Below are 15,938 nucleotides of genomic sequence, written 5' to 3'. Positions count from 1 at the left end.
GAAAAAGAGAGATGAGACAGTGGAAATGAAAAATATAGTTAAGTGAGGTCTGTCCATACATAGGCTTGGGGGGGGGGGGGGGGTGTCTACACCCTCTCAGACTGGTGACCTTTAACAAGCAGGTGTAGGGGAAGGTACATACTGTACCAAAATTTTAAGCATGTGGTTGCATGGGGAAAAGTAAGTTGAAGCCCTCTCTCTCTCTTCTCCCTCTCTGTCTGTCTGTCCCCCCCCCCCCCCCCCCCCCCCAGAACTTTTGAGCTGTCGAGATATGGTGGAGACAGAAGTAGTTGGGAAGAAAGACAAAAAGAGGCAGTGAAAGAGAGAGAGGAGACATTGGCAATGGGATATGTTGTAAATTAGTGGGAGAACAAGGAGACAATTGGAGAGAGACATGTTTATATAGACAGTGTCAGTGAGAGCGAGATGGGACTACAAAGGCTTATCTTAAATACAAAGAGAGATGGGGTAAAAGGACTCAGAATGTTCCATGTCAAAGAGGCGCAAAATGTTTGCATGCCAAAATTTTTTGTGAGGAAGGCAGAATGAGGATTGTGGCAGCTGGTTCCCAACTTTGCTGTGAGAGTTTTTTTAAAGAGGAATATACTTGTCTCTTTTGTTATAACAAGAGCATTTTTCTGCTGGTACAGAGGTAAGTCCAAATCCTCCAATGGCCAGTCTAAACCCGCTTTCCAACATACTCTTTCTGAATAAAATTATCTGGACACCTCCACATAATACAAAATTGATGACTAGATGTCACGAGGGTGGGCTTCCAGTATAAAGTACGGCTAGCTGTATCGTGTTGTCAGTAGACGGTCCAGTCAGTGAATGACATCTGTAACAAATCCAAGAGGGACATTTCAGTCCTTCTAAGCTACCAAAGTCAACTGTGAAGTGGAAATGCGAAGGAACATACACAGCTAAACCAACACCAGGCAGACCTGTACTGAGGGACAAGGACCAATGAGCACTACGAAAGGTGGTTGTAAAAAAATTGCATGAAATCAGCAGAAGGAATAATTCACGAGTTCCGAAGTGTACCAGCTGTCCGGCTAGCACAATGACTGTGCATAGGGAGTTAAAAAGAATGGGGTACAATGGTCAGGCAGGTCCTAATAATCCATACATTCCTGTAGTCAATATTAAGCGAAACTTGAGGTGGTGTAAAGAGGTGTGTCACTGAGCAGTGGATGACCGGAAGCAAGTGATTTGGAGTGATGAATCATACTATATACTGTGGCATTCTGATGCAAATGTCTGGATATGGCGAATGTATGAAGAACATTAACTGCCAACCATAATGCACGAAGCAGGTGGTGTTACAGTCAGGTGATGCCTTTTATGGAAAGAGTGTGGTCTCCTTGTTGTGCTTAAGAAACCAGTAGATTCAGATGGATATGAACATATTTTACACCATTGTGCATTTCCTACAGTTAAGGAACAGTTTACAGTTGATGGACCCTGTCATAAAACATCATCTGTAAGGCAATGGTTATGCACAATAACATTCCTGAAATAGACCGGTCTACACAGTGTCCTGATTTGAACCCAGTGGAAAACCTTTGTGATGAGTTTTCAAGCTGATTAAGAGCCTTGATTTGACAATGGGCTGTGTGACAATTAATAATAAAGCAGTGAAAGTGACTGAACAAACCTCCCTCCATTCTGATCTTCATGTATTTGTTGGTTGGTAAGTTCTCTTTCAGTGGATGTCATACAGGTCCAATTGGACATAGCAATGCTTGGATTACTTTTGCTGTGATGTGATGTATATCTGCATTTGTGGCTTGTCTTGAGTGTTTTAGGCTCTAGACCCCAGCATTCAACATTACTTCCTTCTCTGGTTTTGGCTCTTGAGGACGAATGGCATGCCATTCCTCCACAGATGTTCAGACACCTCACAGAATGTGTACACAACAGAGTTAAGTCGTTATAAAGGCAAAGCATTGACACAAGACAAATAACGTACATTACTAATAGTCATCAGTCTCAAACACCATACTGCCTGGTGTGTCTTCATATATAATCATATCCATTCTAGTAACCCTTTAGTACTACTGAGTTACTTACACATTAACTCTAAAAAAAACATAACTGACAAGATTGACAAATTCTGCGTTGCATATTTCACAGCAGTAGCAGTTTGTTAACTTTAAAATCATGACTACTTTAACAACATATTTTTGCATTCTGTAGCACCTTTCAGCTGGCCGGAGTGGCCGAGCAGTTCTAGGCGCTACAGTCTGGAACCGCGCGACCGCTGTGGTCGCAGGTTCGAATCCTGCCTCGGGCATGGATGCTTGTGACGTCCTTAGGTTAGTTAGGTTTAAGCAGTTCTAAGTTCTAGGGGACTGATGACCTCAGAAGTTAAATCCCATAGTGCTCAGAGCCATTTTTTTTTTTAGCACCTTTCCTGCCAATGATCTGCGGTTCCCTTTGATATCTGGCTATCTGATAGATCACTTCCCGTGTTGCTACTTGTGGTGCACCCTTTTCATCCTCACCTCCTCCTCTTAATCACCGGTGCCTAGGAAGGCTTTGGCAACAATGTGCGGGCAACGTTCGCCACGTAGGTGCATTGCCAGCTGTAGTTCTTGAGAAAATTAATGAAAATTCTGCAAGTATTGTGACCAGTGCAGATGGGCACACCGCTACCTACTCTGCCGTGACAAAATAAAAGTGTAAACGTAGGTTTGATTAAGTGGGCTGTGGATTATGGTTGGTTTCAGTTCTTCTTCAGCCTTCTTAAAAAGGTTTTGCCAAATGGATGATAACTACACAACTGTGTTCACTAAGACTCTCATTCTCTGTTCAGCATCATGAGTAAACCTTATACAACTATTTTTATCCCACACTGTTTGGTCAATCAACATATAAGTAGGATATTTTCTTTATAAATTATAATCATATGATTAATGATTGTATCTACCAGTTGTACACTGCGGAAAAAAAATATTGCACTACCAAGTAGTTTTGTGACATAAACAAAAAGTAGTAGGCGTGTTTCACACGTCTGTTAAAATTTTATGATAGTTGCATAAGAATGGCACTAGTAGTATGAGGACGCAAATTCAAGTTCACTTTAAATATGTGCTGTAATCGTAGTGATCATTATTTACCTTTGAGACTCTGAGATTGAACGTGGTGAGTCGATGTTTGACAATAATGCCTTCAAGACAATGAAGACGCCATTATCAACAGTCCACTGAGTTTGAACAAGGTCGTGTAATACGGTTACAAGAAGCTGTGGTATTGGAGAAAGACTTGGCAGGAATGTAGCTACTGTACATTACTGCTTGCAGCATTGGTCACGAGAACGTACACTTGTAAGAAGACTGGGCTCCAGATGACGACGTGACACTACCGAGAAGGGAGACCAGTGTTTTCAGTGTATGGCTCTGGCACACCGTACTACATCTGCAGCAGCAGCTGGCACCACAGTGATACAATTAACTGTTACAAATTGGACTCAGATGCTATGCAGCATGCATTGCGTTGATCCCAAACCACTGCCATCTGCAACTTCAGTGGTGTCAAGTGAGAGCTCGTTGAAAAGAAGGGTGGAGGTCTGTTGTGTTTTTTGATGACAGCTGGTTCTGCCTTCGTGCCAGTGGGGCCAGTGTGTTGGACACAAGGAGACCAGTAGAGGCCTGCAACCCACCTGCCTGCATGAAAGACACACTGGACCTACAGCTGATGTTAGTCTAGAGGGCGATTTTGTATGACAGCGGGAGCACTCTCGTGGTTATCCCACACACCCTGACTTCTAATTTGTATGTCCATCTGGTGATTTATTGTGCTCCCATTCACGAACAGCATTCCACGGAGTGTTTTCCAACAGGATAATGCTCGCCCACAAACCACTGCTGTAACCCAACATGCTCTACAGAGTGTTGACATGTTGCCTTTCCCTACTTGATCACCAGATCTGTCTCCAGTCGAGCACATGTGAGACATCATGCGTCAACCACAAACAGTAGTAACCATCCCTGCACAGACCAACTGAATGTAACAGGCCTGGAACTCCATCCCACAAACTTACATCTGGCACCTGTACAACACAATTCGTGCACATTTGCATGCTTGCATTCAAGAGTCTGTTGATTACACCACTGATTAATGTATCAGCATTTCACATCTGGAATGGCTTATCTCGCACTTACATTAACTTGTGATCCTGCAGTGTTAATCAGTTAAATGTGTTATGTACACAAATATATTTCCAAAATTTCATTACTCCTCATTAATTACATTTTTGGTGTTGTGGTTTTTTCTGTCTTTGTGTTGTCTAACGCTTACACAGGTGGTTCAGATGACTCTTGCTGCTGACAGGTACGGCCGACGCCCCCAGCAGCTGCTGTGCCTGTCAGCCCACGTGGTCAGCAGGCTGCTGGTCATGCTCGCTCCGCACGTGCTGCCGCTCTTCATCCTGGCAGAGTCACTCGTCTCTGGTGCGGCCGGGCCAATGGAGGAGTCTTTATTGGCTGTCGGTGAGTGCCAAAGCATCACACATTTGTTAATGGTGCACTTCCAGGCATTCAGATGAGTTACTGTTTCCCAAATATTGCTCTAAAATGGAAAAAACTACTCTGATGATCATCTGGATGCACACCATTGATAAATCTCAGAAAATCTGAGATATCACATCACACATTTAACTTCACAGGAATTTCAGCAATGTCGTTATTGTTATGATCCGAAGACTGGTTTGATGCAGCTCTCCACGCGAGTCCATCCTATGCAGGCATCCTTATGTCTGCACAACTTCTGCTTCCTACACCCATTTGAACCTGTTTACTGTAATATGTCCTTTCTCTCTCTCTCTTCAATTTTGTTCTGCACTTTCTTCCATTACCAAATTAATGATTCCTTGATGTCTCATGATCTGTCCTATAACCTGGTCCCTTTTTTTAATCAAATTGTGCCATAAAATACTTTCTACCTATTTTGATTCAGTACAACTTCATCAGGTGTTATATCTATCCATGTAATCTTCAATATGCCTTTGTATCCCCACATTTCACAAGCTTTCATTTTCTTCCCCTTCAAACTACTCCTCGTCCACTGTTTGCATCATCATAGGATACTTTCCAGGCAAAGATCTTCAGAAAAAATCCCCAAAATTTAAATTTATATTCGACAACAGATCAGTACCCTGGTACGTATTTATTTCATTTCTATTAGTACACTCATCCATCCTCCTCTTTCTATCCGCCTCCACTATCCCTTCCCCTGTCCATTCCCTCCTTCCCCTTCTCTCTGTCCACCTCCTTCATCCACCACTCTCCATCCAACTCCTGCCTCTCTCTCTGTCCATCTCTTCCTCCTCTCCCTCTCTCTGTCCATCTCATCCCCATCCATTCATATGTCCATTTCCTCTCCCCCTCCCCCCTGCCTTCTCCTCCTCTTTCTTTCTACGTTCAGCGCCTCCTCCCCAACTCCGTCCATCTACTCCACCCCTCGTATCTTCTGAATTATGGGTCTTACAATGATACAATTTTGTATATACTTTCAGAGACACATGTTGATACTGTCTGCTAAATGTGTTGTGAATAGAGTTAGTAGTAAAGAAGTAATAAATATAAATTTATTGAGATGTGGTAATTACTGGTATGGCGAGTGTTATATTTATAACACAGAAAACACCATTTACTTTCACAACGTAACATTTTATTGGCACACGATAAATCAAAACACAAAGAAATAGTTTTCGACAATCATGGTAACAGTCATAACGAATGTCTCACACCAACTGGTCAACAACCAAAGTAAAGTAAAACGAAGTACAAAAAAGGCAAAGATCTTAATATTTTCTGGCAGTTCTGCCACAGAGCCCCCCCCCCCCCCCCCCCCCCCCAGGAAGCACGGAGCGCATATGACGAGGAGTGATGAGGAGTAAGTGATAAAGGGAAGGTAAACATTTAAGGCATGACGTAATCTTGAAGTCTGAGAGGTGGCCGTACGGTGCAGCCAGCACGGGTGATAGCAATAGGGGTAGGAGGATTCAGGGAAGATGAAGGCAAAGGGGTGGTTACTCTTATAAATAAAACATTATTGGAGTCTACATAGGCTGAAATGTCATTTTGTGAAGTACCAGGAGCCACATTGAAGCACTGTAATAGCTCAACGTCTTTCTGGTCAGATGGCACAGAATTGTTTTGAATTTCAAATAAAAAAAGAAAAGTGTCCACAAGTTGTATTTTTATAGAGTCCACATCATAGTCACTCAAGTTTACTTGAAACACCAGTTCATTACTGCTGGCACTCGGAGGCGTGAAGTACAGAAGAGGGGGGCCTTGACTTGCAGAGAGTGTTTGATTAGCTTGTGGAGAAGGGTTAGGACAGGCCTCTGAAGTTTCTTGCAAAACAGATTCATTATCGTGTATGTCGGTGTCGTTAAGGATCCGTGCTGGTTTCAATCGCTCAATGGACACGACAGATGGTTTGTTCTTAAAGAGGATCGTATAAGTATTTTCAGAGCGTGACAGGACCCGGTACGGGCGAGTGTAGGGTGGAGCAAGGGGTGGACGCACGGTGTCTTCTCTAAGCATCACATAGTTACAAGAACTGAGGTGTGGGTGAATGAAAATCGGAGGGGTAGCATGCGATCGAGGTTGCAGAAAACGTAACTTGGCGATATGCTTTCGAACCTGTCGTACCAACTCGGGAAGTAGAGGAGGATCATCGAGAAAATCCGCCGGAAGTGCGAGGTTTTCTCCGTATACCATCTAAGCAACTGACGCTTTAAGGTCTTCTTTGAAAACCGTCCTCAACCCTAAAAGGACCCAGGGGAGTGCCTCAGTCCAAGAGGAAGAATGACACATGAGAGCGACCTTCAGGGTACGGTGCCATCGTTCTATTAGGCCGTTAGATTGCGGGTGATAGGCTGTAGTTCTGAATTTGTTGATACCACACAGTTGACAGAGGCGACTAAACAGATTAGATTCAAATTGTCTCCCCTGGTCTGTGGTAAGTGAAGTAGGGCAACCAAAACGAGAAAGCCAATGGTGGACAAAAGCGTTAGCTACAGTGTCGGCCGTAATGTCCGCAATGGAGATAGCGTCGGCCCAACATGTGGTACGATCTATCATGGTCAGTAAGTAACGGAAATTGTTATCGGTAACGGACCGACAATGTCCAAGTGGACATGACTGAATCTACCTGAGGGCACAGTAAATCTGCCTAATGGGGGCTTAGTATGTTTGTGTGTTTTGGCTCTCTGGCAAGGTATGCATGCTCTCGCCCACTGATTACAATCTCTTTTTACATTAGGCCTAACGTATCTCTCCATAATGAGGCATGTAGTCGCGCAAATGCTCGGGTGAGCGAGATTGTGGATTGTGTCGAAAACGTCTTTCCTAAGAGCGGACTATAGGACGAGGCTGACCTGTTTTAATGTCACAATACAAAGGCCAATAATCATTAGGGAAGGGAAGTAGAGCAATTTGTAAGGAAGTATCAGAGTCAGAGAGAAGGTGCTGAATCTCTGGGTCGGATAGCTGGAGCTCGTGTAAGCAGTGAGGATCAATAGCTGTCTTCAGGGAGGACAGGTGTGACAGGTAGTCTGCTGCAACATTGTCATTACCCCTGATATATTGAAAGTCTGAAACATATTGTAATACTAAATCCATATGGCAGAACCTTCTGGGTAGTACATCTAATGCTGGTTTGCGGAGAGCCTCGACAAGGGGCTTGTGATCTGTGTAAACTGTCACAAGTTGGGCTCAATATCTGTGCGAAAGTACTTTACGGCCTCACGAATGTCTCACACCAACTGGTCAACAACCAAAGTAAAGTAAAACGAAGTACAAAAAAGGCAAAGATATTAATATTTTCTGGCAGTCCTGCCACACTAGTATTAAGGAAAATGCGGAAGGGAGGACCTACCACTGTAACTTTATTTTCATGCAACCTGTTTGTTTAACAATATATAATCATAATTTATTTTTTTTTTTTACAAATTAACACATTTGTGAAACAATAATTACAGGGGCCCAGACCTGCAACCCCTATGAAGGCTGTGGCTCAGAAAGTTAGTATTAAAATCTCCACACATTATCACTGTTTTCCCAGTTGTCTTGAGTTTGCCTAAAGCAAGGTCCAGTTTTTTGAAAAAAATACCTGTGTTGTTAACAGATCTATAGACACACAAAATAATAAGTTTTTTTAGACATTAACTCAACAGCTCAGATTTCAAAGACTGTTTCACACCCTAGTTTGCAAAAAGAGACTCTACTCTTATAATCTACATTTTCTTTTACATATATACAAGTTCCCCCATGTTTCGATTCCACTTTACAAAGCAGTTTGCAAGATTAAAATGCAATATTAACTATTTAACAATTCAAAATTTTAGGGAATGGTTGCAACACTTAGACTTGGTTGAAGTGTACAGGGAACATGATGCTAATTTAAAATTTAACCTGTTTCAGGATATCTTTGCGAATATATTTGAAAACAGTTCCCCTAAGAAAACAGTTAAATATGCTAATTTAAAATTTAACCTATCTCATGTTGTCGTTATTGTTGTTGTTGTCTTTAGTTCTGAGACTGCTTTGATGCAGCTCTCCATGCTACTCTATCCTGTGCAAGCTTCTTCATCTCCCAGTACTTACTGCAACTTACATCCCTCTGAATCTGCTTAGTGTATTCTTCTCTTGGTCTCCCTCTACGACTTTTACCCTCCACGCTGCCCTCCAATGCTAAATTTGTGATCCCTTCATGCCTCAGAACATGCCCTACCAACCGGTCCCTTCTTCTTGTCAAGTTGTGCCACAAACTCCTCTTTTCCGCAATTCTATTCAAAACGTCCTCATTAATTATGTGATCTACCCATCTAATCTTCAGCATTCTTCTGTAGCACCACATTTCAAAAGCTTCTATTCTCTTCTTGTCAAAACTATTTATCATCCTTGTTTCACTTCCATACTTAGCTACACCCCATACAAATACTTTCAGAAATGACACTTAAATCTATACTCGATGTTAACGAATTTCTCTTCTTCAGAAACACTTTCCTTGCCATTGCCAGTCTACATTTTATATCCTCTCTACTTCGACCATCATCAGTTATTTTGCTCCCCAAATAGCAAAACTCCTTTACTACTTTAAGTGTCTCATTTCCTAATCCAATTCCCTCAGCATCGCCCAACTTAATTCGACTACATTCATTATCCTCATTTTGCTTTTGTTGATATTCATCTTATATCCTCCTTTCAAGACACTGTCCATTCCGTTCAGCTGCTCTTCCAGGTCTATTGCTGTCTCTGACAGCGTTACAATGTCATCGGCGAACCTCAAAGTTTTTATTTCTTTTCCACGGCTGTTAATTCCTACTCCAAATTTTTCTTTTGTTTCCTTTACTGCTTGCTCGATATACAGATTGAATAACATCAAGGATAGGCTACAACCCTGTCTCACTCCCTTCCCAACCGCTGCTTCCCTTTCATGTCCCTCGACTCTCATAACTGCCATCCGGTTTCTGTACAAATTGTAAACAGCCTTTCGCTTCCTGTATTTTACCCCTGCCACCTTCAAAATTTGAAAGAGAGTATTCCAGTCAACATTGTCAAAAGCTTTATCTAAGTCTACAAATGCTAGAAATGTGGTTTGCTTTTACTTAATCTATTTTCTAAGATAAGTCGTAGGGTCAGTATTGCCTCACGTGTTCCATCATATCGTCGGAATCCATACTGATCTTCACCGAGGTCGGCTCCTACCAGTTTTTCCAGTCGTCTGTAAAGAATTCGCGTTACTATTTTGCAGCTGTGACTTATTAAACTGATAGTTCGGTAATTTTCAGATCTGTCAACACCTCCATTCTTTTGGATTGGAATTATTATATTCTTCTTGAAGTCTGAGGGTATTTCGCCTGTCTCATACATCTTGCTCACCAGATGGTAGAGTTTTGTCAGAACTGGCTCTCCCAAGGCCGTCAAAAGTTCTAATGGAATGTTGTCTACTCCCGGGGCCTTGTTTCGACTCAGGTCTTTCAGTGCTCTGTCAAACTCTTCACACAGTATCATATCTCCCATTTCATCTTCATCTAAATCCTCTTCCATTTCCATAGTATTGTCCTCAAGTACATCACCCTTGTATAGACCCTCTATATACTCCCTCCACCTTTCTGCTTTCCCTTCTTTGCTTAGAACTGGGTTTCCATCTGAGCTCTTGATATTCATACAAGTGGTTCTCTTTTCTTCAAAGGTCTCCTTAATTTTCCTGTAGGCAGTATCTATCTTACTCCTAGTGAGATAAGCCTCTACATCCTTACATTTGTCCTCTAGCCATCCCTGCTTAGCCATTTTGCACTTCCTATCGATCTCATTTTTGAGACATTTGTATTCCTTTTTGCCTGGTTCATTTACTGGATTTTTATATTGTCTCCTTTCATCTATTAAATTAAATATTTCTTCTGTTGCCCTACGATTTCTACTAGCCCTTGTCTTTTTACCTACTTGATCTTCTGCTGCCTTCACCACTTCGTCCCTCAGAGCTACCCATTCTTCTTCTACTGTATTCCTTTGCCCCATTCCTGTCAATTGTTCCCTTATGCTCTCCCTGAAACTCTGCACAACCTCTGGTTCTTTCAGTTAATCCAGGTCCCATCTCCTTAAATTCCCACCTTTTTGCAGTTTCTTCAGTTCTAATCTACAGTTCATAACCAATAGATTGTGGTCAGAGTCCACATCTGCCCCTGGAAATGTCTTACAATTTAAAACCTGGTTCCTAAATCTCTAGCTTACCATTATATAATCTATCTAATACCTTCTAGTATCTCCAAGATTCTTCCATGTATGCAACCTTCTTTCATGATTCTTGACACAAGTGTTAGCTATGATTAAGTTATGCTCTGTGCAAAATTCTGCCAGACGGTATCCTCTTTCATTTCTCTCCCCCAATCCATATTCACCCACTATGTTTCCTTCTCTCCCTTTTCTTACTCTCGAATTCCAGTCACCCATGACTATTAAATTTTCGTCACCCTTCACTAACTGAATAATTTCTTTTATCTCCTCATACATTTCATCAATTTCTTCATCACTTGCAGAGCCAGTTGGCTTGCCCCCATTCTAACAGCGGTGTACCGCAAGTCTCTAGAGGAACAGAAGGTTCCAAATGATTGGAAAAGAGCACAGGTAGTCCCAGTCTCCAAGAAGGGTCGTCGAGCAGATGCACAAAACTATAGACCTATATCTCTGACGTCGATCTGTTGTAGAATTTTTTGCTCGCATATCATGTCGTTTTTGGAATCCCAGAATCTACTCTGTAGGAAACAACATGGATTCCGGAAGCAGCGATCGTGTGAGACCCAACTCGCTTTATTTGTTCATGAGACCCAGAAAATACTAGATAGAGGCTCCCAGGTAGATGCTATTTTCCTTGACTTCCGGAAGGCGTTCGATACAGTTCCGCACTCTCACTGATAAACAAAGTAAGAGCCCACGAAATATCAGACCAGCTGTGTGGCTGGATTGAAGAGTTTTTAGCAAACAGAACACAGCATGTTGTTATCAATGGAGAGACGTCTACAGACGTTAAAGTAACCTCTGGCGTGCCACAGGGGAGTGTTATGGCGCCATTGCTTTTCACAGTATATATAAATGACCTAGTAGATAGTGTCAGAAGTTCCATGCGGCTTTTCGCGGATGATGCTGCAGTATACAGAGAAGTTGCAGCATTAGAAAATTGTAGCGAAATGCAGGAATATCTGCACTTGGTGCAGGGAGTGGCAACTGACCTTTAACATAGACAAATGTAATGTATTGCGAATACATAGAATGAAGGATTCTTTATTGTATGATTATATGATAGCGGAGCAAACACTTGTAGCAGTTACTTCTGTAAAATATCTGGGAATATGTGTGCGGTACGATTTGAAGTGGAATGATCATATAAAATTAATTGTTGGTAAGGCTGGTACCAGGTTGAGATTCATTGGGAGAGTCCTTAGAAAATGTAGTCCCCATCAACAAAGGAGGTGGCTTACGAAACACTCGTTCGACCTATACTTGAGTATTGCTCATCAGTGTGGGATCCGTACCAGATCGGGTTGACGGAGGAGATAGAGAAGATCCAAAGAAGAGCGGCACGTTTCGTCACAGGGTTATTTGGTAACTGTGATAGCGTTACGGAGATGTTTAGCAAACTCAAGTGGCAGACTCTGCAAGAGAGGCGCTCTGCATCGCGCTGTAGCTTGCTCGCCAGGTTTCGAGAGGGTGCATTTCTGGATGAGGTATCGAATATATTGCTTCCCCCTACTTATACCTCCCGAGGAGATTACGAATGTAAAATTAGAGAGATTCGAGCGCGCACGGAGGCTTTCAGACAGTCGTTCTTCCCGCGAACCGTACGCGACTGGAACAGAAAAGGGAGGTAATGACAGTGGCACGTAAAGTGCCCTCCGCCACACACCGTTGGGTGGCTTGCAGAGTATAAATGTAGATGTAGATGTAGATAAACTTGAACTACCGTAGTAGGCATGGGCTTCGTGTCTATCTTGGCCACAATAATGCGTTCACTATGCTGTTTGTAGTAGCTTACCCGCACTCCTATTTTTTTTATTCATTATTAAACCTACTCCTGCGTTACCCCTATTTGCTTTTGTATTTATAACCCTGTATTCACCTGACCAAAAGTCTTGTTCCTCCTGCCACCGAACTTCACTAATTCCCACTATATCTAACTTTAACGTATCCATTTCCCTTTTTAAATGTTCTAACCTACCTGCCCGATTAAGGGATCTGACATTCCACGCTCCGATCCGTAGAACGCCAGTTTTCTTTCTCCTGCTAATGATGTCCTCTTGAGTAGTCCGCACCCGAAGATCCAAATGGGGGACTATTTTACCTCCGGAATATTTTACCCAAGAGGACGCCATCATCATTTATCCATACAGTAAAGCTGCATGCCCTCGGGAAAAATTACGGCTGTAGTTTCCCCTTGCTTTCAGCCGTTTGCAGTACCAGCACAACAAGGCCGTTTTGGTTAGTGTTACAGGACCAGATTGGTCAATCTTCCAGACTGTTGCCCCTGCAACTACTGAAAAGGCTGCTGCCCCTCTTCAGGAACCACACGTTTGTCTGGCCTCTCAACAGATACCCCTCCGTTGTGGTTGCACCTACAGTACGACCATCTGTATCATTGAGGCACGCAAGCCTACCCACCAATGGCAAGGTCCATGGTTCATGGGGGTAGGTATTTCATGATACCTTTGTGAATATATTTGAAAACAGTTCCCCTAAGAAAACAGTGAAATATAATCGTAAGAAACTATATAAAAAGCCATGGCTTACTAAAGGGATAAAAATATCTTGTAAACAGAAAACGGAAATGTATCTTACAGCTAGGAGTAGTAGTGATCCCAAAACAGTGAAACATTATAAAAACTACTACATTGTATTAACAAAAGTTATTAAAAAGTCCAGAAGTATGTGCATTATGTCTGAGATTAGCACATCTGATAGTAAAATTAAAACAATTTGGAATATTTTGAAAAGGGGAACAGGGCAACTGAGAGTACAGGAAGACAGACTGTATTTCCATCAAACACAACAAGAAGTCATAAGCGGAAAACATTTTTAATAATCATTTTCAGTGTTGTAGAGAAAATAGGATCCAGCTATTCATTAGAAAATGCAAGGCAGTATATGGAAGAGGCAGTACCTATGCAATTTGATAAAATTGAAATTCAACCCACCTCTCCTACTGAAATTAGGAAAATAATAAATTCACTCAAAAGTAAAAGCTCACATGGAATTGATGGCATTTGCTACAGAGTACTTAAAGCTTGTTCCCAGCAAATCAGTAGGATTCTCAGCCACATATGTAGTAGCTCACTGAAACAGGGCATTTTTCCAGATAGCGTATTTCAATATGCTATTTTTAAACCATTGCATAAAAAAGGGGATAGATCTGATGCTAACAACTACCGCCAATCTCACTTCTGACAGCTTTATCCAAAATTCTTGAAAAAAATAATGTATTCAAGAGTAGCATCACATACTTGTAGAAATGAAGTACTAACAAAATGTCAGTTTGGTTTTCAGAAAGTCTTTTCAACAGAAAATGCTATATATGCTTTCACTGATCAAATATTAAATGCATTGAATAACCGAACATCACCCATTGGGATATTTTGTGATCCCTCAAAGGCTTTTGATTGAGTGAAACATGAAATTCTTCTAGATAAGCTTAAGTATTGTGGTATGAGTGTGACAGTGCACAAATGGTTTGATTCACACTCAACTGGAAAAATGCAAAAGATTGAAATTAACAAAACAGATAAGTCTGCAAAAATCAGCAAAGCCCTCCAATTGGGGAGGTACCAAGAATGGTGTCTCACAGGGTTCAGTCTTGGGTCCCTTATTGTTCTTAATACATATTAACGGCTGGCCACTCTATATTCATGAAGATGCAAAGCTAGTTCTTTTTGCTGATGATACAAGTATAGTAATCACACCCAAGAAGCAAGAATCAGCTGAGGAAATTGCAAATAATGTCTCTCAGAAAATTATTAAGTGGTTCTCTGCAAATGGACTCTCACTAAATTTTGAGAAAACACAGTTTATAAAATTCTGTACAGTAAATGGCATAACACCATTGATAAATATAGACTATGAATGGTAGGCTGTTGCTAAGGCAGAATACTCAAAATTTCTGGGTGTGTGTACTGATGAAAAATTGAATTTGAAGAAACACATTTACGATCTGCTGAAACGGTTAGGTTCAGCTACTTATGCTATTAGGATTATTGCAAACTTTGGTGATAAGCATATCAGTAAATTAGCCTACTATGCCTATTTTCATTCACTGCTTTCATATGGCATCATATTTTGGGGCAATTCGTCATTAAGAGAGAAAGTATTCATTGCACAAAAGTGTGTAATCAGATAATAGCTGGAGCCCACCCAAGATCACCTTGCAGACACTTATGTAAGGAACTTGGGATACTCACAGTACCTTCGCAATACATATATTCTGTTATGAAATTTGTCATTAATAACCCACTGCAATTCAAAAATAGCAGCGACGTGCGTAGCTACAACACTAGAAGAAAGGATGATATTCACTGCTCTGGATTAAATCTCACTTTGGCACAGAAAGGGATAAATTAAACTGCCACAAAAATCTTTGGTCATTTGCCAAATAATATCAAAAGTCTGACAGATAGCCAACCAACATTTAAAAGCAAATTAAAAGAATTTCTGAATGACAACTCCTTCTACTCAATAGATGAATTCTTAGATATGAAGTAGTAACTGTAAAAAATTATTAATTATTTTGTGTAAAGAAAATTATTGTTAAAGTTACACATTCCACATCATTACTAAATGTCGTATTCGTGATCTATATGACCCATTTGTCCAAAGTACTTTGGACTGCTTCCATACTATGCCTGTTGTGACTCAAATTTGCTAAACGACAGATTTCTTCAACCAAAAATTGTTTCCCACTGTGATTTAAATGAAGGCCATGGCTGGTATGCATGGATCTAACATACTTACATTTATCAAGTTCACATACAGAAATTTTGTACTCCTTTTTGCCTGCTTTATTTACAAACAAACGTCTCAAAAAAGAGATCGACAGGAAGTGCAAAATGGCTACGCAGGGATGACTATAGAACAAATGTGAGGATGTAGAGGCATATCTCACTAGGGATAAGATAGATACTGCCTACAGGAAAATTAGAGAGACCTTTGGAGAAAAGAGAACCACTTGTATGAATATCAAGAGCTCAGATGGAAACCCATTTCTAAGCAAAGAAGGGAAAGCAGAAAGGTGGAAGGAGTATATAGAGGGTCTATACAAACTCCTCCATTGCCAGTCCCACGCCCGGGGTCCCATCTTGCAATTCATGGGGAAGGAGGAGGGGGAGGAGTAACAGCTTTGTAAAATAACCTGGGTACATCTGGCTCCGGATGGTAGCACCC

The 15,938-nt window shown here is 41.4% G+C and overlaps 1 protein-coding gene across 1 annotated transcript in view; it reads left to right on the top strand.

The window, feature by feature from the left end:
• LOC124789241 (solute carrier family 22 member 1-like) overlaps window positions 1–15,938 on the top strand; it is a 63,618-nt gene that overhangs the window by 28,344 nt on the left and 19,336 nt on the right. Inside the window, exon 3 of the mRNA XM_047256536.1 lies at window positions 4,307–4,493. Within this exon, the coding sequence (XP_047112492.1) occupies window positions 4,307–4,493 (187 nt within the window). The remainder of the gene's footprint in view (window positions 1–4,306; window positions 4,494–15,938) is intronic.

The sequence above is a fragment of the Schistocerca piceifrons genome, chromosome 3 (genome assembly GCF_021461385.2).
Source record: "Schistocerca piceifrons isolate TAMUIC-IGC-003096 chromosome 3, iqSchPice1.1, whole genome shotgun sequence".
Lineage (NCBI taxonomy): Eukaryota > Metazoa > Arthropoda > Insecta > Orthoptera > Acrididae > Schistocerca > Schistocerca piceifrons.
The sequence above is the reverse complement of the archived record's forward strand: the minus strand, read 5'-3'. Positions and strand labels throughout refer to the sequence as shown.